Source organism: Tetrao urogallus (genome assembly GCF_951394365.1).
Source record: "Tetrao urogallus genome assembly, chromosome: Z".
In the NCBI taxonomy this organism is placed as follows: domain Eukaryota; kingdom Metazoa; phylum Chordata; class Aves; order Galliformes; family Phasianidae; genus Tetrao; species Tetrao urogallus.
Genome location: NC_136816.1, coordinates 28899482 through 28923512, shown reverse-complemented (window position 1 = coordinate 28923512; position 24031 = coordinate 28899482). Strand labels below are relative to the sequence as shown.

The 24031-nt window shown below is 38.1% G+C and overlaps 1 protein-coding gene across 1 annotated transcript in view; it reads left to right on the top strand.

Annotated features, from left to right (window-relative positions):
- The window catches only part of PAM (peptidylglycine alpha-amidating monooxygenase), a gene marked incomplete at both ends in the record, with an annotated part of 75743 nt that overhangs the window by 16845 nt on the left and 34867 nt on the right, over window positions 1-24031 (top strand). The window contains 9 exons of the mRNA XM_079548911.1: window positions 6368-6453; window positions 8162-8245; window positions 14157-14205; window positions 14692-14759; window positions 15431-15511; window positions 15626-15702; window positions 15990-16093; window positions 22015-22199; window positions 23032-23100. Coding sequence (XP_079405037.1) covers window positions 6368-6453; window positions 8162-8245; window positions 14157-14205; window positions 14692-14759; window positions 15431-15511; window positions 15626-15702; window positions 15990-16093; window positions 22015-22199; window positions 23032-23100 — 803 coding nt within the window. The remainder of the gene's footprint in view (window positions 1-6367; window positions 6454-8161; window positions 8246-14156; window positions 14206-14691; window positions 14760-15430; window positions 15512-15625; window positions 15703-15989; window positions 16094-22014; window positions 22200-23031; window positions 23101-24031) is intronic.

The window sequence follows — 24031 nt, the reverse complement described above, 5'->3', positions numbered from 1 at the left end:
GCGACGATGGAATCCGTCATTAAGGTATTATATCAAGCCTGTAAAACGTACTGCGGGAAAACCGCCCCTTCTAAGAAGGAGGTGGCCACCGTTCTTTCTTTTCTTGAAAAGGAGGGACTTCTCTCTTTTCCTTATGAGATTTATGACTCCAGCAAGTGGGACTCTTTGACATTAGCGCTCGCTCAGAGAGCTATGTCGTCCCAAGGGGCGTCGGTGCTTAAATTTTGGGGTCCGATTCGGGGGGCTTTGAAGTTGGCGAGGGAAGAAAAGACTGCCAAAAACCTTGCCAGAGATCTGTTGGGTTTGGATCCGGGCGGGGGGGGGTCACCGCGGCCGGGAGACTCTAACCCCTTCAAGGATCTGCCCCAAGACAAGATGGCACCGGAGGCACCGACCATGCCAGAAACACCAACACCGGAAAAGAAGGAGGAAGAGTCGCCATCATCACCGACAGCTCCGCCACTGTATCCTCTCCAGTACCCCTCTTTGCATGGCTTTCGTCAGGGGGAGGATCCTACACGGGTAGGGGCAGGGGCCGAGGTATTGCTGGCTGCGGCTCCGCCCTCAGGGGCCGAGCGATTGATGGTTGCGGCTCTGCCCCCGCTACCCGTTCCGCCCTCCCAAACGGCCAGGGTCCCAGCTAACTTGGGAAAAGGGGCCTTATTTATCGATTGGGGCCAGGTAAGGGAGGAGATGAGAGCAGCGGAGCTCTTGGATGATTATAAGGCATTCCCTGTAGAGATCAGGGGACAGGGACCTGTTTGGATTCCTTTAGATCCAAAGGTAGTAACTCGCCTCGCTGAGACAATAGGGAAGAAGGGTTTACGATCACCCGCTACACTTTCTGCACTGGAGGCAATTATGGTGCCGGGACCTTTGCTTCCATATGATATAGAGAGCCTCATGCAGGTGATACTTGAGCCAGTGCAGTATATGTTATGGAAGGAAGAGTGGTTGGCACAGCTCAGGGCCGTAGTCGCTGCAGCGACACGTGACCCACGACACCCAGCAAATGGTAGGGAACAGGGAGAGGTAACTAATCTGACACGGTTGTTAGGGTGTGGGGAAGGTATGATAGGTTCCCCCGAAGGCCAGTTCAGATGTCTTCGCCCAGGAGAGCTGATAGCGGCCACAGAAGCAGCTCTGACAGCCTTCAGAAGGTTCTCCAGGACAGCTGAACCTTCTGCTCCCTGGGCAGAGATAGCCCAGGGTCCATCTGAGTCATTCTCGGATTTTGCCAATCGATTGATTCGGGCAGTAGAAGGCTCAGATCTGCCAAAGATTGCCCATAATGCAGTAATCATGGATTGTCTTAAACAGAAATCACACAAAAATGTTAAGGATCTTATTCGAGCCGCTCCCGACGACCTCAATACTCCAGGAGATATCATTAGGTATGTACTGGAGAAACAGAGAACAACACCCCTCACCAATGAGGGATTAGCAGCAGCGTTAGTAGCGGCGATGGCCATGAGAGAGGATCAGAGTAGGGGACCGTGTTTTAAGTGCGGACACTTTGGTCACTTCAGAGCCCAATGCCGAGCCCCTGGGAGACAGAAAGGGGAAGCAGGGCCAGACCAGACTTGCCAAGCCTGCGGGAGATCAGGGCACGCCGCGCGCCAATGTCGGAAGTTTGTCATAGTGCCGCAGGGAAACGAGGATGGGAGGGTGCCTTAGGCCCAGGGCCCCTCCCCCAGAACACCAGATGGGCCAGACAATGCGGCTCTGCCTACCCAAGGTCGGGGTCCCGTACCTCAGTGAGCCCCTCACCCACAGTGGCGTTAACCATGAGAATGGGAGAGCGCCCCTTGGGCAGGGTCATGCTTACGTGTGCGGGGAGCGCACTTTCTTGCAGGTCCCCTGAGGAAGAGAACACCGTAAATATGCCCTCAGCTATAGCGACTAACATCTCATCCGCACCTTCGGCATCCCACTTCACCCTCCCCTCGGCTTCAGCATCTCATGAACAAGTAGAAGAAGGCGTTCAACTGTCTGCGCTTTTATCTTGCAAAACGGCTAAAGTGCAGGAATGCAAGGTCGTTGAAACCCCTCCGCTGTATCCACAACAACAACCGCTGTCTCCGTGTAATCTGCCCCCTGCGGGGGCAGGGGGAGAAGTGAGCGGGGATGGGACACTTGCTGTCTCCTCTCAGGAGGTGGAATGCAGTAACACCCAGGGGGGTGGGAACTGCGGGCACGGCTTGGGTACGGATTGGTCAAAAGTTAAGGAGGTGGTAGAAGAAAAAGCAGCAGAGAGAAAGGGAAGCGATGTAACTTACAGGTGCTCAGATGATAGTGTATGGCCGGCACTGTCCACCCTGACTGCACCTGAAGGTGTAGGTGGCATCCAGCTGGCGCCCTCTGCTCAGGCTGCACCCGACAGAGAAAGAAATAACGATAGTCTCCAGACCCACTCTTTGCCACAGTGTTCAGACCCATTGACTCGACCCACATATCCTTTTACAAGATTGAGTGCGCATGCAACCAATCAGAAGCCTCTACAACAGTCAGTGCATGATCAAAGGGAGATGGGCACAGTGGGAGTGGTGCGGAGCCCGCAGCTTCCAGCTGTGTCTGAAAAGGATAGCAAAAGGAGAGAGGTGAATTCACATTTGGGAGTTAAGAGTGATGCACTAACAGATTGTGGGAAGTTTAGATCTAGCCTGATAAAGGAAGGAAGAGCACTAGAGACCTTCCCGATAGTAGGGAATGATAACAGAGACCCAGAAAGGGTACTCCTTGATCCGAAAGGCATCACACACCTGATAGATTGTGCAGAGAAACAGGAATTGAAATCACTCCTCACTTTAAATGCATTAGAAGTCCTGACAGCATTAGGCCTTCTCTTTCAGCATGTAACAAATCTGATGTGCATGGTGCTTAAGCCAGTGCAGTATGCACTGTGGGCATCAGAATGGGTTCCCTTCATGGACAGGTGGCCAGATTGAGGCCTGGAGAACAAGCAATTTCATACGGTTGGTTTGTGAGAGCAATGCTCTCAAGGCTTGAGATATCTGCCTTGATATTAAACAGACGTTTGTTATTCTTGAGGTACATTCCAACAGGTACCTGAGACAATGTTGGTATGTATTGGGCACAGATAGTGCCACTAGAGCTATCAGCAATCACTCTAATCTCTAATCTCTCTGTCTATAACCTTACTAGTATTGTAGGATGTGGCTTTAATTATTAAGTGTCGGCGACATCACATCAGTTCTTGCAGGATAATTACGCAGTGATTAAAGACCTATCACCTACTCCAAGTGGGATGAATCTCGCTTTGGCTTACCAAGGAAGGAACTTGGTAAGGAAGCTTTTGCAACATGATGACCTGCACCAGTTGCTGAAACGCATCAGAGACAATGGACAGAAAACCTTGATCACCATTCACCATGACACAGAAGAGATACATCGTGTCCTAGAGAGAGTAAAGAAGGACGGAGAACACCACTGGTGGGAAGTACTTCTTGGATGGTCCCCCACAGCGACAGGGATATTTAACTCTATACTGCATCTGGTTGTAGTTGTGTCATGTTTAGCATTATTCTAGACTGTTAGGGTAGAACTATCAGGCGCTTTGCGATATAACAGAGCAGGATTTCACTGAGCATGGGAGAGATTTTGTGGCAGGCGAAGAAGGCGAGTACTCGGGATGTGATGGGATAGGACCTCCCCCTGCTCAGTGGTGTGAAACCTGCGTCTAATTTGTGTATCTTGCTTCATCAACTGTCTACAATAACGTTTAAACAATCAACACTTGAAATACCATAGGCTTCTCGAAAGATTGTAACAGGGTTCACATACGTATTGTAACGGATGTTTAACTATGTTTAACTCTATTCTGTATTCAGTTATAGTTGTATTAGGTCTAACATTAATATGCTTTACACTTATAGTCATATTATATTAGTTATATAGATATATAGGTATATTACATATATAAGTATAGTGTGTGCTAAGACAAACGAATCAGCAGTATATGGCTTTAGGTAGAACTCACGCTTAAGACATTAGGATTATTAGATTAATAGGTTATAGGGTTATTAGGGTAGGATTATTTGGCGCATTCTGATGTAACGGGGCAACACTGAACTGAGAGGACAATGGCATGTATAGGCGTAATGCGGGGATTTCGGGGTGTACGCGATTAGGGTCCTCTCAGGTTATAGTAGATTGGCCTGTGCTTAGGGAGGGGGAAATGTAGTTAACTGAATGGTCTGGGGCAGTCGCCAGGGTCGACAGGGGCCCCTCGGCCCTTGGGAAACCATGGCAACAAATGACCTGAAGATAAGAGAGAAGTACAGGTTAGACCAAATAAGGAGGAAACAGGACATGCCACATGTCCATTGGTCAGAGACAAGGGTAGTAGCCCTAAGGCATGGGGAAAGTTTTAAGAAGGGTGTGCTCCTTGCAATTAAGGCCATTTTGCCACTCACCATATTGGTGTCATGAGAAGCGTGCGAAACTGACCTGGGCTGTCGGAACACTTTCACAAGGAGACTTCAATCAGGGTCGCCGAAACAAAGGCGACAGGTAGTCTAGTGATCATAGCAGTGCTTTCTGTCAGAAGGAAATAGTAACACTTTGCTGCGTTAAGGCTTTTGGGATTGATAGAAACTCATAATGTCCAGCTGAGCTGCTTTGCTGCTTTTTCCTATATACATCTAGAACTAGTTATCTCTGGAGGAGAGCAGACCAGGATGAATCCTCATCTGAGAGGCATCCTCAACAAAGAAGTCACAGAGCCTGCATCTGCTAAAAGCCCTTGTTTTTTGTCTTTATTCTTTTTGCACTGTGTGTGAAACTTTATTTTTCCCGGTTTTTGTTTTACCAGCAGTGGTAAACAGAGAAAGCTGTGCCTTCCATGTGCACAAGGAAAACAGAGGTGACTGGTGGCAGCCAGTATGACTTCACTGAGAGTGAATTGTGCCTGATGAGTATGGTGTTTAGTGAATTTGATGATTGCAGTGAGTAAGGGGTTACAGCGTTAGTGGATAAGGGAAGAGCAGTATTGTCAACCACTTGGACTTTGTGAGAAGTGCAGGACATTCTTGTTTGTAAATTGAAGACAGCTTTGTCAGATGGGCCACTAGCTGGTTAAAAAAATTTCTGGATAGCTACACTCAGTTATAGTCAACAGCTCAGCGTCCACGTGGTTGACAGTATTGTTCCTTTGGGTTGGTATTGGAAGTATGCCATTGAACATCTTAGTAACATGGGCAGTATGATTGAGTGCAGTTCGCAAATGGTACCAAGCTGTGGTGAGGCTGACATCCTGCTGAGGGGAGAAGTTGTCTTCCAGGGGGACCTTAATAGGCTTGAGAGGAGAGCCTGAGTGAACCCCAGCAAGTTCAAGAATGCCAAATGCAAGGTCCTTGGCCTGAATCAAGTGTCCTTGCCCATGGCAGGGGTTTGGAACTAGATGATTCGTAAGACCCCTTCAACACAAACCATTCTGTGAGTCGGTTTTATTGCAGGCTGCTTTCTGAGCACATTTTCTTCATCTGTTTTGTCTGTTGATTTCTGATAACAAAATATCCCTACAAATAGTAGATACCTTTAAAACAAACAAGGAAATCACTCAGACAAGAGGAGCTATTTCGCTTGTGTTGCTGCTCAGTGGCATTGGCTGATGTAGGTGTTCTGACTAAGGAAGACAGTGTTGCAACATTTTGGCCACAGAGGCTAGCATCAAATCATAATTCTTTCAAGGATTTCATGATAGGTAGCTTGACATGAACTTCTCTTTTTTATAATTTTCTACTTAAAAAAAACAAACAAACAAACTGGGAAAGTGTACTGTAAACTTAAAATTTACAGCGCTGTGCTGGCATTAACTGCAGGAAAGAGTATGAGTTCATCTACTTATTGCTTCTTAAGCAGTCTTTTTGCATGCTTTTAATTTCCAGTGATCTTTAGATGAATTCTGAATATCATTTTTTATTTAAAATAATCGTGTCTATGTTATCTTAAAGCTGAGGGAAGAAAAGAGTGAAAAAGATGGGTGATGTAAGGATTGCTGGGAAAGTAATCTACATTAAAAGAAACATGTCGAATCAAATTATGTCCAAAAGCATCTTCATGCATCTTAGGGCGGTGAGGCCCTGGCACAGCTGCCCAGAGAAGCTGTGGTGCCCTATCCGTGGAGGTGCTCAAGGTTGGATTGGGTCCTGGGCAGCTGAGCCGGTGGGGGGCAGCCTTGCCCATCCCAGGGGTTGGAACTGGGTGGACTTTAAGGCCCATTCCAACCTAAACCTTTCTGTGATTCTGTGAGATTAAAATTGTAATTTTCCATATAATTTACCTGTTGATTTCAGATTTCAAAATTAAAAACATTTCCTTTTTTTTTCTTTGCTGATAATTTTAGGGACTGTGATGAAGGAATCTGCAAAGACAAATCAAATATTTTGTATGCCTGGGCAAGAAATGCTCCACCTACCAGGCTACCCAAAGGTATCGTACGTTTATATGAGGTCCTTGTGTACAGGGGCAGAGGAGAGGATGTGGAGATGAGCAATGGGCATATCTAGGAAACTTGTGTGAAATCATGTTTAGTTAATGGAACGAGTATGAACCTAAATTTCATAAACTGGGAATATGTTGTGCTAGCTAACACACTTGTGGTTTCTTTTTTTGTTGTCCTTTTTGCTATATCATTATGGTCTTCAGATGGGAGAAAAAAAGTAACAGTTAGTGCTTTATTTCTAAGTAACATTAATCTCATATTTCCTACTGTGTCTTTTTGGAATGTATACATTGAATGTATTTTTTAGTGGAACAGTTAATGCTATCTCTCTGAAATTGAGTTGAAATATTTCTGTGTTAGGAAAGTATAGACAAATTGAATCTAAATAATTTTTTTTGTGTGTGTGTTAAGTATAGTGGATAATTTCACTTGGTTTTAGTTTCTTGGTATTTCATGAAGATGAGCAACGTGCTTATGTACTCTTTTGAAAGTATGAGTCCATTTTGCTGATTTACAATCAAAATCTTGTAGGCTACAAATAAGATGCGTAGAAGTTGTATCTGTCTATATAAGTATAACCTTGAAATTGAGATTCTTTTTCTCTTTTACTGCCTCTTTTTATTAACCATGAACAATACATACATACTGTCATCAAGGGGTTTATTTGAAATACAATTTTCATGCTTATTGCCATAAATGTTAGTTGATTTGGTTATCAGAATGTCAATTAAAAAAAATTGTTGCTTAGAGGATTCTGTGGAAGTCTGTTGTTTGCTCTGCTGTTAAACCTCAGCTTGTAATAATTTTTCTGCCTCTAAGCTGCCCATAAATACAAGGTATTGTTTTTTTATCATAACAATATCATGCTTCTCAACAGGGAAACTGCAGTCCCTTTTATAAATTGGCTCCTGCCATGAGCAGTTTTAATCTACTGGGATTCAATGTCTGTAGAAGTTGAAATTGCTTCTGGTGCTGCTTTTCTAGAGCATTCGTTGTATAACCAGTTTAGAGAATTCCCTTTTGTGATGGTGGTGATCTTTTGCAATTTCATTATTGCAAATTATTTCAGATCCCTCTATTTTCTTCTCTGCCCGTTGTTGCTTCCATTAGCAAGTAAAATAGCTTCATGAGTTCCACAAGACATTTTCAGCATACAATGTTAATTGTTGTCTTAAAGTAGTTCATCGCTGATCTTTTTTAATTACTGTTTCTTACCTTATTTTACAGTGTGTTTTCAGTTAGTCAGCATTACTCAGTTTGTGTTCTTCACAGGTAGTAGGAGAGACTGGAAGATGAGAGGAAAATTATTCCAAATTCTGCAGGGATGACGAAAATCTGATTATTTATTTATTTATTTATTTTTAATTATTACTTTATCAATTATATTATGTGTGTAATATATACCTGAAATCTGTGATCGGAATTTTGTGTTTAGAGAATTCTTGGCTTGAAATAGGTATCTGATCATTAATAACTAAATTTTGTTCTTACATTTTTAATCTGGGAAAGTGTGTCATGACAGTAGTTTTCCTGAGTGTTACGCTTCGTTTATCTCAGTAAAATTATATACCCTTTCTCTCTAGGCAGTTTCAGTGATTTGTATTTGATAGATCTGTATTTGTGGTAGATATGTTCAGCCTTGGTGAACTAAATTACATTTTATTGTTTCTGAAAGCCTTGTTTTCCTACCCATAGGTGTTGGATTCAGGGTTGGAGGAGAAACAGGGAGCAAATTTTTTGTACTGCAGGTACACTATGGTGATATCAGTGCATTTAGAGGTATGTATTCTGGAACTTCGTTCTGTAAGTTATATTAATTATAGCATTTCAGTTCATTAAGAATATTTACATTATCTGCACAAAAAAATTTCTCTGCTTGTACCACTCACAAAGATAGAGATCTGCAGTCATATTTGTAATAAAGTTAATGTATTAATTTCACTTCTTCAGAGACTTCCTTTCTATCTGGTAAACAGATTTATTTTCTTCGAAGGATACAGAGCAAATGACTTAAATTAATGAAGTAGATAAATAAATCTGTGTTTAGGGAGAAAATTATTTGCCCCTATGTGATTCCTAATTGTATTTTAGAAAGTTGGAACAAATACGCATGAACACGCTTAACATTAATTGAACAGCTGGTGCAGAATATGACTTATTACTTGCCAATCAATTGCAGTGTCTGTGTTTGGATTGTGAAGTTGCAAATAGTGGAAATAGTGTTTCATATTTCAAAAAAGGTGAAAGTCATTTCAAGCATGGTAATGCACTTACTGTCAGTCAGTGTTTGGATTGCATTAATGTACATAGAAATATTAATGTAGTCACAGAGTGGTTTGGTCTGGGAGGGATTTTAAAGATCATCCGTTTTAAAGATCATCTATTCCTCACCTTGCTGTGAGCCCAAAGTCCAACCCAACATGGCATTGAATACCTTCAGGAGTGGGAGCTCCATGACTTCTCTGTGCAACCTGTTCCACTTCTTCATATCTAATATGAGTTTACCTTCTTTCTGTTAAAGCTGTTATTCCATATTCCTATTCCTCATACCATCCGTGGTGTGGGGAATCCCTGCCCATCTCTTCTGTAGTCTATCTTAAATAGTGTAAAGCCACAGTGAGATCTCCTGAAGCCTTCTCCAGTCTGAACAGGCCTAGCTCTTAAAACCTTTCTTCATAGAGGTGCTCCAGTCCCCTGATCATTTACATGGCCTCCTCTGGATGTGCTCCAGCTGTTCCATATCATTCCTGTGCTGAAGGCCTCAGACCTGGATATGATGGGATCATAGAATTGCTCAGGTTGGAAAAGATGTTCTCAAATCCAACTGCAACATAACCAAAGTACCCTAACTCTAGCAAGGCTCCGCTAAATCATGTCCCTGAGCTCCACATCCAAACGGTTTTAACACATTCAGAGATGGTGACTCAACCACCTCCCTGGTAAGCCAGATAGGGCCACACGAGGACAGAGCAGTGGGTGACAGTCCCTTCCCTCTCCGTGATGTCACTCCTCTTTTGAAGCAGGTCAGGAGGCAGATGGGCTTCCAGGCTGTAAGTGCGTGCTGCTGGCACATGTCCAGCTTTTTTGTCTACCGGAGCCCTCAAGTCCTTCTCGGCAGGGCTGTTCTCAGTCTCTTTTCACTGCTCCTGTAGCAAAGACTGCTCTTGAGCTTCACATTCCTCAGAAGCCCCTTCCTAATGGCGAGAATGAGGTCCAGTATCTCTCTTCATTCGTTCCTCTATCACTTCAACAAGAAAGTCCAAGCTTTTCAGGGACCTCCTGGACTTCATATGCCCTGCTGTGTTCTCCCTCCAGTAGATAGTGGGATAGTTAGGTCTCCCATAAGGATTAGGGCTTATGAAAATGAGGGTGCTCCTATCTGTCTGATCTGAGCTTCTTGAAATAAGATTATTTAAAATTTTTAAAATTCTATGCTCTAATATGCTCCTTAAGCTTGAACTAGGTTATTCTGACATCTTTGAGAAGCATAAATTCTTATTTTTGCTGTGTCAAATCTTTGTCTTAGGGCTTCTGTTGCATTAAGGAATAAAGAAACATATGGATCTCCGTACTCTTGAAGCAGTTCTGTCATACCTTACTGTGTAGAATTTAAACAAATATGTGGAAATTGTTATGGTGTAAGAGATAACAAGCGTTGGACAGTAAAGGGGAAGTAAACTGAATAATAACCAAAGATAAGGTAAATTTATGGCATTTTGAAAATGCGCATAGCAAGAAAATTTTAAAGAAATCTTTAATAGTGTCATTACCAATGAGTCTGATTTCTTAGTACTGGTAGGAGAAAGTAGTTGTTTCAGAGAAACCATAAACCAGAAGCTCTGAACAGAAATTAAAGCTGTAGAAGACATAAAGAACTGGGAGGAATATTCATTGCACCTGCAGTTCCTGTGCTATGCCTACAGCCTCTGAATCTTTTGTGATAATGTGCTACATGATCCAGAGATCTTACCTAGTTTTGAATGGAGGAGAAAGGATGTAGCTAACAGTTTCCTCATGCAATGCAGCCTCCCTTATGTATACCTCTTTGCTGCCAACTTTGAGCAATTTAGTGTCCTACTCAGTAGTGTCCTACTGTCTTTATAACTTTTCTGAGGTTGAAGTTTCTTCTGTGACATGAAAACATAATGTGGCATAATGGCAATAATGCTAATGTGGGAAGACAAGTAGAATGAATGAGCTGAGTATGCTGGAACTATTTAAATGGAAGATGTGTGTAAATGTGCATGACAGAAGTTGAAAGAATTGATTTTCATGGACATGTACAGCCTGTGATTCCTTGCCTGCTAAAATCATGCATAATTAAAGTTACAAACCTCTGAAGAAAACTTGTTAGTTGAGAACCTGGTCTTCATTATTGCTTGGGGACGGTGAGAGTTCTCAGTGTTCATTTTCTCTTTTAAGTACAATTGATGTATATGAAAAAAAAATGAGATTAGTAACTCCTATTGCACATTAGTTGAGGATGTGCTAAGAATTTTTTGGGGGAAATTGACTTGGTTGTCAAATTTCATAGTCAAAAAATCCCTTTTCTCAAAGAAAGAAATGAAAGAAATGGGCACCTGAAATAAAAACCAGCACCTCAACATGACATTCTTCCTTATTACTTGTGTGTCTTCTGTGCACTTCTGTGCAGGACTCCATATAATCAATGTCATACAAACCCCTAGAAATATGGATGTTTAGAAAGTAGGAACTGATAATGATATAATTTAAAAGACAGTACTAGCTTTGTGTACTGTTTCAGTAGTTAAAGAATTTGACTGGATTTTCTCTACTTTCTTTCCAGTTTCAGAGTTTTCACTTTCTTTTCTGTGATGGCCTAAAAACTTATTCTTAAGTTAAAAAAAAAAAAAAAAAAAATCAACTATTTTTTACTGTTATTGTGAGTGGAAAATATTTGATTCTGTCTGTGAAAATTACAGTAGTACAAAAATGTAATTTAAATCTAGCAATGTAAGTGTCCTAAACCTTGGTTTTTTTATGTTCAAAGACACCCAGTAGAGAAATCTTTTTTTTTTTTTTTTTTTTTTTTTCCAGAGATTCTTACACACTTAAGGAATTACCTAAAGGAAGCTTTTTTTTTTTTCATGGAATGAGATGTCTATTGATAAGTTTAGCTTTCCAATATGTAAGAATATTACACTTTGTATATTAATATATACACATTTGAAGGAACAGAAATGATGAAATATACTCAGTTAACTTATACTTTCAATGACTTAGGAATTCAGAGGTGCTGCTCAGAGTTTAATTTTGTGACATGTAGGTAATTGGAAGTATAAAATATTTGACTTGAAATAGTAATTATTTGGGAATTAGCAGAAAATTCTACTTCCTATCAGTTTTTTTTGGGGGGGGAGGGAGGAATATCATATCATAGCTAAAGTTTATCAACTGTTATATACAACAATTTGTAAAAGAGATATTTCTTCGTTTCTTGAACCAGTAATTAAACTAATTGTACTTTCCTTCTGTCCTTAGCTATGATCCATATTTAAATATTAATATTTAGGAAGGCATTTTATACTCTGCTATCAAAAGATAACATTCTGTATAATGTCTGTAATTAAAAAACAAGGTGGCAACCAAAAATGGATTGAGTGAAGGTAATGGAGAGGAAGGGTGGCAGGACATGGTATGTGTAAAAAGCTGTTTAGAAAAATAATTGCTCACTTTGACTTTTTCTATTTTTCTAAAAACTGTAAATGAATAAGCTATTTTGACTTCTTATTGACAGCAGATAGTTACAAGTGAAAAGTAGGTCAGAAATTTGTTGCTTTTATTACTGCCTATGTGTTTAGCATTCAGATTCAAATGTAAATAAGTCTAGTCATCCTAAGATCTGTGAAGGTACCAAACTTCAGATATGAGTTGTAGAGATAAGCAGTGCAGTTGTTAAAGTATTTATGATTTATTTCAAGTTTTACTAAAAAAAATACATAAAATCTCAATGTATATAATTTCTTTCATCCTGTATGTCTTGTACCAAAGTCTAACATTGTTTCTTACCTATCATATGATTACCTTTGTAGTTCCCAGCACATAAGAATATAGAAATATTCCCTAGTGTCAATAATAACTTGTTTTAACTTGTTACAAAAGAAAGGTAATCACATTCTATCAATTTCTGCTTGTAACCTGTTGCATTGTTTGAGCCCAGTATTGACTGTATCTTAATTCTTGTCATTTGATGTTATCTGATCTCTCTTGGTCTTCTATTTGGTCCTTTCCCCTTCTACAGCTTGGTCGTCTTCTCTATCTCCTTTTCTGCCACCTGGCAGATGGCATGCCGGGTGAATGTGTTTACTGAAGGACTTGACTGTTTTAAAAAGTAAAGTAAAACATTCCATCTTAGAATGTGTTTATCTTGAAGTTTAGATTTCTTTATCAGTGTATAGTATGTTTCTTTACAAACTTGCATGTTAGCACAAAAATGGTATAGGTAAGAATGTTATTTTATTGAAAGACTCCCTTAGAGTGTTGGAGATTTTATAAAATCAGCTGAAATATGAAAACAAAGTGACAATGACTGGCTTGGCTGTGTGTGTGATTGTAGGTGAGCTGCAGTTGTCAGGGCTTTATCAAACCCATGCTAGATCTCTTACACAGAACGTAGGTACATAAGTCTTTATATCTGAGGCAGTATTATGTGTAGCTTAAGAAAGACACTCGAATTCCATCTGCTTTGAATCAGTTCTCTTTCTGCACTGCTACTTGAATTTTCAGCTGCTTTCCATCTGTTTCATCACAGTTGTTCTCAAAAAAGTGCTCATTAGGTATTCTTTCCAAGCATTCAGTTAGACTACTGGTGTACTCCGGATGGGAGAGCTACCATTCCAGTGAAAGTTTGCCTTTTGTTGTTGTTGCTGTTAATTACTGATTCAGATTTTTAGATGTGGAAGTGTTTGTTATCATTTAATAATGAAAGGCTGTGACTAATGTTTTTTAAAAAATTACTGATTCATTTTGTTGTGTATAGTTCCACTGTCATCACAATCCTTCCTTCTGTTCAAACACACTGGTTTTTCAGTTCTGAATCTTACCTACATATTGATAGGAGGAAAATATGTCTCAAGTTATTACTTGTCAGCAGATGCATAGCAACTCCGATCTCTTTCTTTTCTGAACTTACAGGGTGAAAGGATATGTTTCCTGGCTTTAGAGTTATACCCCTTTTCTCACTGTCACTATTTTTTTGTGTTGACATAATTTCACTTTCTTGCAGAACAAAGATTAAAGTCCCAGGACTCCTTTTTTTTTTTTTCCCTATTTTTTGTCAGTATGCAATTTTTTCTAAAGCAAAATAGTTTTTCTAGCTATTGCAAAAAATGGCATGGCTTCATCTCCCCAAAACTAGTTCTTAAAGATCTGCAATTTTTAGTGACAAGAAATGCAGTTAGCAAAGCTCTGAAGGATGAAAAGCTATATGTTATAGGTTTTGCTATAAATGCAATACAGTGATATTCTGGTTTGGTCGAAGTTGAGTAATATTTCCACTGGAGTTATTTACCAAAAATAGAAGAGCTAAAGCCTATTTTGTCTGTTGTTATTTTTTTATACCACAGATTAGTGTCTTTTTTTTTTTTTTTTTTTTTTTTTTACATACTTCTGTATGTATTTTTACATAAATTTAGTTGGCAATGATTAAACTATTTAATTATTTGTACAGATAAACACAAGGACTGCTCTGGCGTAACTTTGCATCTGACTCATCAAAAGTAAGTCTAATTAAAAATACTGAACCCAGTGCAATTTTTTTTATCAGAAGAGAAGACATTGAAATCGCTTAGATTTCTTTTGAAGTGTGTGAAGTAAAAATATGACAAACTTAAAATATTAAGAATTCCAAAGCATCATCTGCTGGCAAAAGCTTTTATTCCTTCCATGAGATTTGGTGATATGTTGCTGTCAGTGCAGAATTAATCCAAGTTAAGAGGCTCACATTGAGAAATTCGGGATAAGAATAGCAATTATGGAGATAATCTTATGCGTTACGTTAGTTATTTTGTATAAGATGCTTTAAAAACTGTAGTTACATGTGTAACATAGGAGGGAAGAGAACGTGTTGTAGAGCAGGTTCTGTAGCACAGTTTCACAAGTAAACACTTAGAAATTAGCGATGTTAAACAGTATTGTGTATTGTGTCACTTCTAATTTGGTTTTACAAAGGGTTTGTTTAAAAGAGCTTGGGTTTTGCATTGCAGGCAGCCTTTGATTGCTGGAATGTATCTAATGATGTCTGTGAACACTGTAATACCACCTGGAGAGAAAGGTAAGTTGTAGCTCTACAAAGGGACATGTAGTGTCAGTATCTGATTATTTTTTTTCTGCTGATCATGGAAGAAAATGTATCAGAGCCATACTGGTGCAAGAGTTAATTGCTGTAATGAAATGAATTATCACATTTCATTTGCAAAGGAAATCAATCAGTGTTGTAGATGAGTGTTTCACAAAACAGCAATGATCTGTGCAACAATGGAGCTCCTGGGGTTCTTAAAAGTATTTCTTTGATTTGTTGTCCTTTTAAACACTTCTTTACTGATAAAATCCTGCCTATTTTCTCCCCTTTCCCACAAATCCATAAAATTTGGATACTTCATCTGCATTTGTATTTATGCTACATAGTTGAGATTTACATAAAAGGTCAATTTCAATAGATGAAATAAAGCTGCTCTTTTGAAACTTTCATTCCTATGTTTCTAGTTGGTTAAGAGGTTAAAACATAGAAAATACATTGTGAAAACAAATTTCTGAACATTTTCTACTTACAGTCATATTCAGTAGATTTTATCTGAAACTTAGATTGAATAATCTCAATAAATTAAATTAAAATTCTCTCTTACCCACTTCTTGAAATTACTTTTACCCTCAATGAAGTTTAGTAGTATAGCTTTTCTCTGTTTGGTAATTAATGTTCTTGTGTTTTTTACCATATTTTAACAGTGGTTGATGCAGATATTGCTTGCCATTACAAAAGATTTCCAATGCACCTTTTTGCCTACAGAGTTCATACACACAGACTAGGTAAGAATTTCATTGCAATATTAAGTATACCAATCATTTAATGGCATGATATGGAACCTGCAGCATCCTTTTTTAGAAGTAAACAATGTTCACATATGTATTTGTGTGTTCCAGGTAAAGTAGTGAGTGGATACAGAGTGAGAAATGGTCAGTGGACATTAATTGGTAGACAGAGTCCACAAGTACCACAGGTTGGTTATTGGATTTTTTTTTTTTTACTTACTATACTTTCAATTCTAATTGTCTTTATTTAAAACTAAGAAGTTTAACTAATATCACATGCCTTAGATTTGCGTCATGTTTCCACTGGTGCACGTTATTGTGCCACTGGACATGAATACTGGCAAGCATTGCTGTGATTACTTACCATGCAAAAACATTAATGAAATTACTTTTCGGACACGTACTGTTTTTGTGTGTGTACTGACGTAATATAGGATGCTTTTTACTAATTAGGGTGACTCATTCTATCTTGCAGGCATTCTATCCAGTGGAACATCCTGTTGATGTTAGCTATGATGATATTCTTGCAGCTAGATGTGTGTTCAGTGGTGAAGGCAGAACTACAGAGACACATATAGGGTAAACTGCTTGACTTTGCCTTTCTAAACATTTTTTAATCCAGTATATTCATTATATGAAGAAATGTTTTAGTTTTATTCTTCTAAGATATTTCTATCAAACTTAAATTCTCACGGAGTAATCTGTTTTGCCATCTAGTTTGCAAGACTTTTATCTCCATTAATCAATATTTAGGGCTTTATTTTGTGAATCATCACTTTTCTGAAGTGCTCAGAACGCTCTTCAAGTGAAGCTGTTCTATCAAACTCCTTGCTCTGATACCTAGCTGTTCTTCTCTTAGATTAATATTAGAATATTAATTTTAAAGAATATATTTTGAATAAATTGAAGTTACTGGTCATTTAAAATAAAATATTCAAGCTTTGTCATTTCTCTTTCTATTTCAGAAAGAAAATTTCTGTAAGCTTTTAAGATAGTGATAAATACTGAACCATCATAAAATCTAACCTTAACCAGTCACCTTTTTTGTTAAAATGAAAATATACAAGATTTTATGAAAAGAAAACTAAACTATAAGTGACAATTGATAATAAGTAGGAAAATCTGAACTGTTTCCGTCAGTCACACCATTTCCTGAGAAGAACAGACAGTGCTATAAGACCAAGTTGACAAACGTGCAATAGGAATATATAAACAGAAGGGTGAATGGCTGTTTACAGGGGTGGATAGCGATAGGACAAGGGGGAATGGTATTAAACTGAGACAGGGGAGGTTTAGGTTAGATATTAGGAGGAAGTTTTTCACACGGAGGGTGGTGACACACTGGAACAGGTTGCCGAAGGAGGCTGTGGATGCCTCATCCCTGGAGGCATTCAAGGCCAGGCTGGACGTGGCTCTGGGCAGCCTGGTCTGGTGGTTGGTGAACCTGCACATAGCAGGGGGGTTGAAAGTAGACGATCATCCTTTTCAATCAAGGCCATTCTGTGATTCTGTGATTCAGTTCTTTAAACTAATTTACTGCACATGTAGAAAATGTATGAAAATACCCTGCTCAAATGTCTGCTTTCTGAACGTAGATATTTCAGTGCCTCAAAGGATAACTTACTCAGTGCTATCCATAACTGAAGATTGCATCCCAATTGAGAGCTAAGAGTTCAGTGCGAATTTAGAACAAGAACAAATCAAGGTTCTTCAATACTAACAAAAATATATCTGAAACCTTTATTTAATACAGATTTTAAATTCCCTGTTGTGTTTCTGTAACTTTCCCTGAAGTAGTTCTTGTTTATTCAGTAACCTTCACAGTTTTAAGAAACAGTCCTAGAGAACTATGTCTTTTATTTCAATGTGCTATTAATCTTCCAATATAGAAATGATAAGATCTTGTATTACTTATATTACATGATTTCTACTGTCTGTTTTGAGGAAGAATGCAAGCATTTGAAAGAAGTTTTCAAACTGTTACGCAAAAATCAAAACACTGTGGAAGCTTAAATGATCAGGAAATACAGGGAAGCAAGTATTATCATAATATGATGTGAATGAATGAAAAGTGATGTATTCACAATACTGGGCATATGAAACGATTGTAAACAGCTAAAATAAAATTTCTGAGATTTAAACAATTTTCATATAATGTTTCCCCTATATTACAAGTGTCTTAACTTCCTACTTGGAATGATTCATCCATCCAAGAAATATTGAGTTCCAAATATAAACACTGAGAAAACAGGAAGTGCAAGCACAAAAAGAAAGCTGTAAGATCATATATATAAAAAAAAAAAAAAAAAAAAAAAAATTGTCTGTATGTTCACTTTCACAGTCTCTGTTTTTCTGCTTGTATTTTTGAGTTTCCTTGAACTAGCTGAAAAATTATCTTAAACTTCATTTGTGATACATCTTTAATTGATACTAGATAAAGAGAAACTTGAGTTCACTTGGTCCATTCACCTTTCCAAAGCTGATCAATTAAAACTGTTCCTAATACAGGCTTCCTGACTGTAGTTAAAACATGATGTTTTCAGTGTTACTGCTCCTTAATTTCACAATAACTTCCACAGTAGCAGTCAAGGCACTTACATGTTACTGAACTGTTTATTTTGTTTGGTGTTTTTTATTTACTGCAGGTGTTGCTTTTCATATACTCTAAACCTCTAAATTGAGTTATTTTCACAATACAGTATTCTCTGCTCTACTAAATGAAGACTATGTACAGTATGGGTTGTGTAGTACTTTCACTGTCTTTCTAAATGACTATTTTGCAGTGCAGTTACTATTTCAGTCATTTTTCTACACTAACTTCCAGATAATCTCTTATTTGAAGTACTGATAATCTTTTTTATGACATAGAACTCACTTCAGTTAATTTATATTTTCCCTATATTTTTATTTAAGTATGATGGAACTTGTCATTTTTCACCAAGTCTGTTACTTAATATAGAGTAAATGTTCTTGTTTTGTTTTTAAATTGCTTATATCTTTATTGTTTGTTTCTTTACACATTACATTTTTTATTAATGTTTCCATTTAGTTGTACTGGTTCATTTTCACTATCTTGCTCTATTATTTTCTATTATCATCACATCTATTAATGTGACCTTGGTAGTTCACATTAATCTTTTTCAGTCTGCTGTTTCTAGTTTGACAAATGAAATTTGATATCCAGACATTCCTTTATATACTTAGGTCAGTCTGAAGGTAATGCCTCTTATTTTTTTCCATGGAGATTACAACAGATACAATGAGCACTATAGTACGACTTGATAGATAGAATTCTCAGCTGCAAAGTACTATTTTTCTGAATAATGACCTCTGTTAGCTATGCATTTTTACCAGCTATGAACAAGAGCCTGTATTCCACACTTGTAAATATCTGCATGACCATCCAGAATGTGGGCCGTCTTTCATGTCCCTGTGGCCAAGTAGAGGAATTCAGTGACTCAACTTTGCTCTGTACACAGTTCCATGTCAGACACCATTTTGTTAGATCGCCTCTGTGTTGCCCTCGTCACGTGGCAACAGAATGTAATAGAACATTGGTGGGAGGGTTCAACCTCATACTGCCAGCATGTGCTTCTGAATTGAAGGGCCAACGCAATAAAATAGGAGGTATTACTTTCAGAGCAGCCCTTGTATATAGGATTTGGCAGACAAGGGTTCAGAAATGAAACCTGATTTTGCTAATGCAGTTGACTACATATGTTTTCAGGGTAATTAGAAGATCACAGGCTTAAAATCTCTGGTGTAGAGAGGTGAGGCAAGAGTCATCTCTTCAACAGTTTTCATAAATTGACTTTTAGCTGGACTTTTCCTCAAGCTCAAACTATTGCGTAATAGAAGATTGAATTATCCTCAGTCAAGGAAATCACCAATTATACCTAATTTAAAAAAAATCAGAAGTTCTGCTTTTTTTTTTTTTTTTTTTTTGAGGGGGAGGTGGGAGAGGCTGGATAAAGAGCACTAAGTACTTCATGCAAGTACTTCTGTTTTATAACAGAACTTGGTGATGTGTCAGAGTAAACTGAAGTTGATACAGTATCAAGAAGATTATTGCTACTAGTTTAAGGAACTTTGAAGGATTGGAGCCCAGTCAGTGTACAGATGGTGCCTTTGTAAAGGAAGGTGCCACTGGCCACAGTGACTGCTTGTTTATCCCATTGCAGTGCTCAGTGTATTGCATAGGACCATGGTAAACGGCGTATCTGGTATCTTTTCCTTTCAAAAGTAAACATATTTATTTTCAAAAATACGAATCTCAGAAATTTATATTTTAAAAGAGAACAGATATTGTAGAATTGTGGAGAAGGTTCATATTTCTGTTGCAAAAGGTTCCAATTCAGTCTTAAAGATTTTTTTAAGTGCATTACCTTGGTAATTGATGTCAAGTCTTAGAATCATAGAATGGTTTGGGTTGGAGGGGACTTTTAAGATCATCTAGTTCCACCCCCCTGCTGTAGGGAGGACACCTCCCTCTGGACCAGGTTGCTCAAAGCCCAATACAGCCTGGTCTTGAATGCTTCCAGGGATGGGCCACTCACAACCTCACTGGGCAACCTGTTCCAGTGTCTCGCTATCCTTACAGTAAAGAATTTCTTCCTAATATCTAGTCTAGACATATCCTCATCCAGCTTAATGCCGTTTTCCCTTGTCTTGTCACTGTCTTTATAAAAAGTCCATCTCAGCTTTCCTGTAGGCCCCCTTCAGGTATTGGAAGGCCCCTATGAGGTCTCCTCAGAGCCTTCTTCAGGCTGAAGAGCCCAGTTCTTTCAGCCTGTCCTCACAGGGGAGGTGCTCCAGCCCTCTGGTCATCCTCTGTTTTGTTTTACTTCACTGTGTATGGATCATCTACCACAATCTGTACACACTTGTAGGTACTTGTAGCTGTGGCGTAAATGTGGTTTCCAGAATTATTTTTGTTTTGAATTAATTCATCAGCATTTCTACTCATTAAACTCATTCACAAAACTACAGCTTTCTCAGTTGTTCAGGTATCTAATGGTAGGATTCTGTGTTTTCCATAAGCTTACTAAAACTGTTCTTAACAGTATTTTTCTGCTTTTTTTTGTTTTGTTTTGTTTTGTTTTTTAAACCACAGTAAATATAAAAAAATTAACCTGGCAGTGTTTAGACGCATCTGGTGACTGGTGATGATGCGAGCTCCACATCCTCTTTCTTTGCTGGAGGCAATTATGGTGACAGATACTAAAGTCCAGCAGTGAAGTGAATGCTTGCTAAAAGCTTAAGCAGAGCTTGCCAAGTCAGAATCCGATTTTTGTAGTCTCCAAGGGACTGTAAATTTTCAGAGCATGGAAAAATCCCAATTCCCCTTTTGAAAAAGTCTTCTCCCATGTTCCCTCTGTCCCCCCTCCAGCTGGTGTCATCATTGTTGCTATGGTGAATAAATGAATGCTTGAAAAGTCAGCACTGACATCTTCCACAAATAGCTAATAGGCCACACCCATGTAATTTTATGAGAATAAAATGAGCGCTGATTTAAAAAAAAAAAAAAAAAAAAAAAAAAAAAAAAACAACATAAAACCCTTTGTTTATTTGGTGAACCTTTGTTTTTAAGATATAGCTTATTCTACTGTCAGGGTTGTATCTATAAAAAATATGGCATAAATAAACAGAAATATATCACAGTTGCAAAGAGCCTCTGTGTAGTCTGCCTCATAAAGTAATGTTTTTCTGAAAAATTCTCTTACCAGCTGTTCCTTTTATTGATGGTAGGATTATGTAGCAGTACAGAAGAGCCTCTTCTGTTTCAAGTACATGCCTGACAAAGAACTGTATTTCGCCTAGTGTGTAATCATTCCTCTTGAATGCATTTTATTCCTACAGAAGCTTGTGATCAAGTTGTTCTCAAGATAGCAATGCCATCTTAACCTTAGGAGTTATTTATGCTGTTTTAATACATAATGAAAGCAGGTTTTGCTTTGTTAGAAACACTGTGGAGGATGGCCAATGAATTGATGTACTTGAACATGGAAGGACTGTCTTAAGTGATAGCTGCTGAAATTAAACACAGAAATCATTTGCAATTATTTTAGATTTGATTTGCTCCAGAGTGTCAGAATTATATTATGGCAACATTAATGGTACAGTTCTGCCTCTTCTCATCAGAATATGTATACAGTTGATGATATGTTGGGGAGTACGAAGACTGTACTGGAGAAAAAGAGAAGAGGAAAGAGCAGTTTAAATCATTGATGCAGTTTTCTGTAGAATCAAAGCATTATTCTTAGAAATTCCTGAAATATCTGAGGAGCTTGTGCAAGGTGTTATTCTCTGTTATAGAAAGAGAGAATTTATAATGAAAGAAACCTCAAGCAGTGAAGCTATGAGAAGTTTTAGTGAGTGAGGGACTTATAAGCTCTAAATTGCAACTTTTTAAATATTCTGTTAAATTGGACAGATTGAATAGCAGTTGTATTCAGCTAATTTTTCTCTTCTCACTGCTGCATGCTTTCTTTGTTCTGTAGGGGAACAGCCAATGATGAAATGTGTAATTTTTACATTATGTATTACATGGAAGCCAAGCATGCTGTCTCGTATACAACGTGCACACAGAATGCAAACCCCGAGATGTTCAGAAACATACCACAGGAAGCAAATATTCCTATTCCAGTCAAGCCTGATATGCTAAAGATGGCACATGGGCATCAAGGTAAGAAAAAGACTTGAAATCCATTTTGTGTAAGACTTCATGTTTACTGATGTGCTTGTTTTACTTTAATATGATAAATTGTCATAGAAAGGAAATGAAATTTTGAATAAAACACTAGTTGTTAATTAGAAAGCATCATGACCTTCGGCTCTTAATTTTGATCAAAATGTCTTCCACAGTCTTTTGTCTATTTCTTACTGCATTCATTTTCAATTTCCAGCATGGTTTTATAGCTATGTGACCTACGTATACACAAGAAAATTGAACTTGTTGCTATGGTAAATAGATATCAGTGCTTTAAATAAACGTTTTCTTAATAGTTACTTTAGCTTCTATCTATTTCCTGCAAAGTTAAAGTTTTCTAGATCCCAGTGCATTGTTATTGGAGGAATCAAACATTTCTATTACATGTACCACAGTAGCAGTATTCAGAAGTAACTTTGTTGATATGGCTGTGCTGTATAGTTCTACACAGGGCAGCAAATACTCTAAAGCAGTATGTTTAACCAGATGCTTAGAAAAAACCACAACAAAATATTAAAATCTCTAGATTTTACTGCAACTGTGGAACGTTTCTATCTATGTAGATGGATAGGTGATACAGAATCTAAGTTTTTTCCTAACCTCTCCTACTATCCTGTTACAAATGTAAATAAATGTTTCTTTTTCATTACGTTTCTTTTACTGCTCTATTGATCGGTACACGTATTATTGTTAGAGGGTAAAAAAAAAAAAAAAAGCTGATTTCAGAAGGGCTTTTTTCTCTAGCAGATGACGTTCATTTCCATTCACACGCAGAAGTTAACAGCTTATTCTAAATCCCCTTTTTTAGAAACCAAGGATACTGATAAAAGTTCTTTGCAGCTGTCAAAAGGTGAAGAGGAAGAGATTTTGGATCAGAGTATGTATTTGTTTATTTCATCTTCAAATAAGGAGCTCATTAACGCTAAATACTGCTAAATAAAATTCTGCTTATTAAAGATAATGACATTTTAAATCTTTTTTCCTTTAGCTGATGCAATTGATTACGTTGTATTCAGTAAATACTACCAAAAGGTTATGTACAGTCTCCTAGGTAAATTATTAGAATGGAGACAAAGAAATTGTGGCAGCCTAAAAGCAGGAAAATGTATTGACTGTTCTTTTTATGTGATAATTCATGTAATCTACTACTTTCTGTTCTTTTCCTTAATTTGTTTTACCATGCATATGTTCTATACATAGTATTTTATTACTCTTCACTGTCAGTAGTGCATGCAGTGGGTAGAATGCTGTTAGTGTGTAATACTAAGTTATTTCTCACAACTTACACATATCTGCATATGTGGATAACAACTCATGCTTGGATGTGTACAGTACTTGTAGGAAAAAAGAAATCATGACTGTTGTAACATCTAGAAATATTCTGACATGCTTAGATTTCAGAGATATTTTAATATGTCTGTACGTCACAGTGCTTCTGGTTTGGATCATGCGTTACTACTGGGTAGACATTGGTTTAGTATCTTAGAGTTTTATTCACAAGGAGAAAATCTTGTCAGCTGGAGCTCTGTTTTGTTTTAGTTGAATGTTACTGAGGCTATAGTAGAACTTTGTGGTTGAAGTAGTAAAAAAAATATATAAGGTTAGTAGGGTGACGGTTATGAAACTGGATTGCCAAAGAAGTATGAATTCATAAAATAAGCGTAAAAAGGGTTAGGCCTTTCTTTATACACTTTTGTTTTGAAAAGTTAGCTCAAATAATTAAGTCAGTTACATAAAAGCTAGCGTAGAGAGCATAAGAGGCTTTGAATGATAATGAAAGTACCACAAGCTGCTAGAGACAACATCTA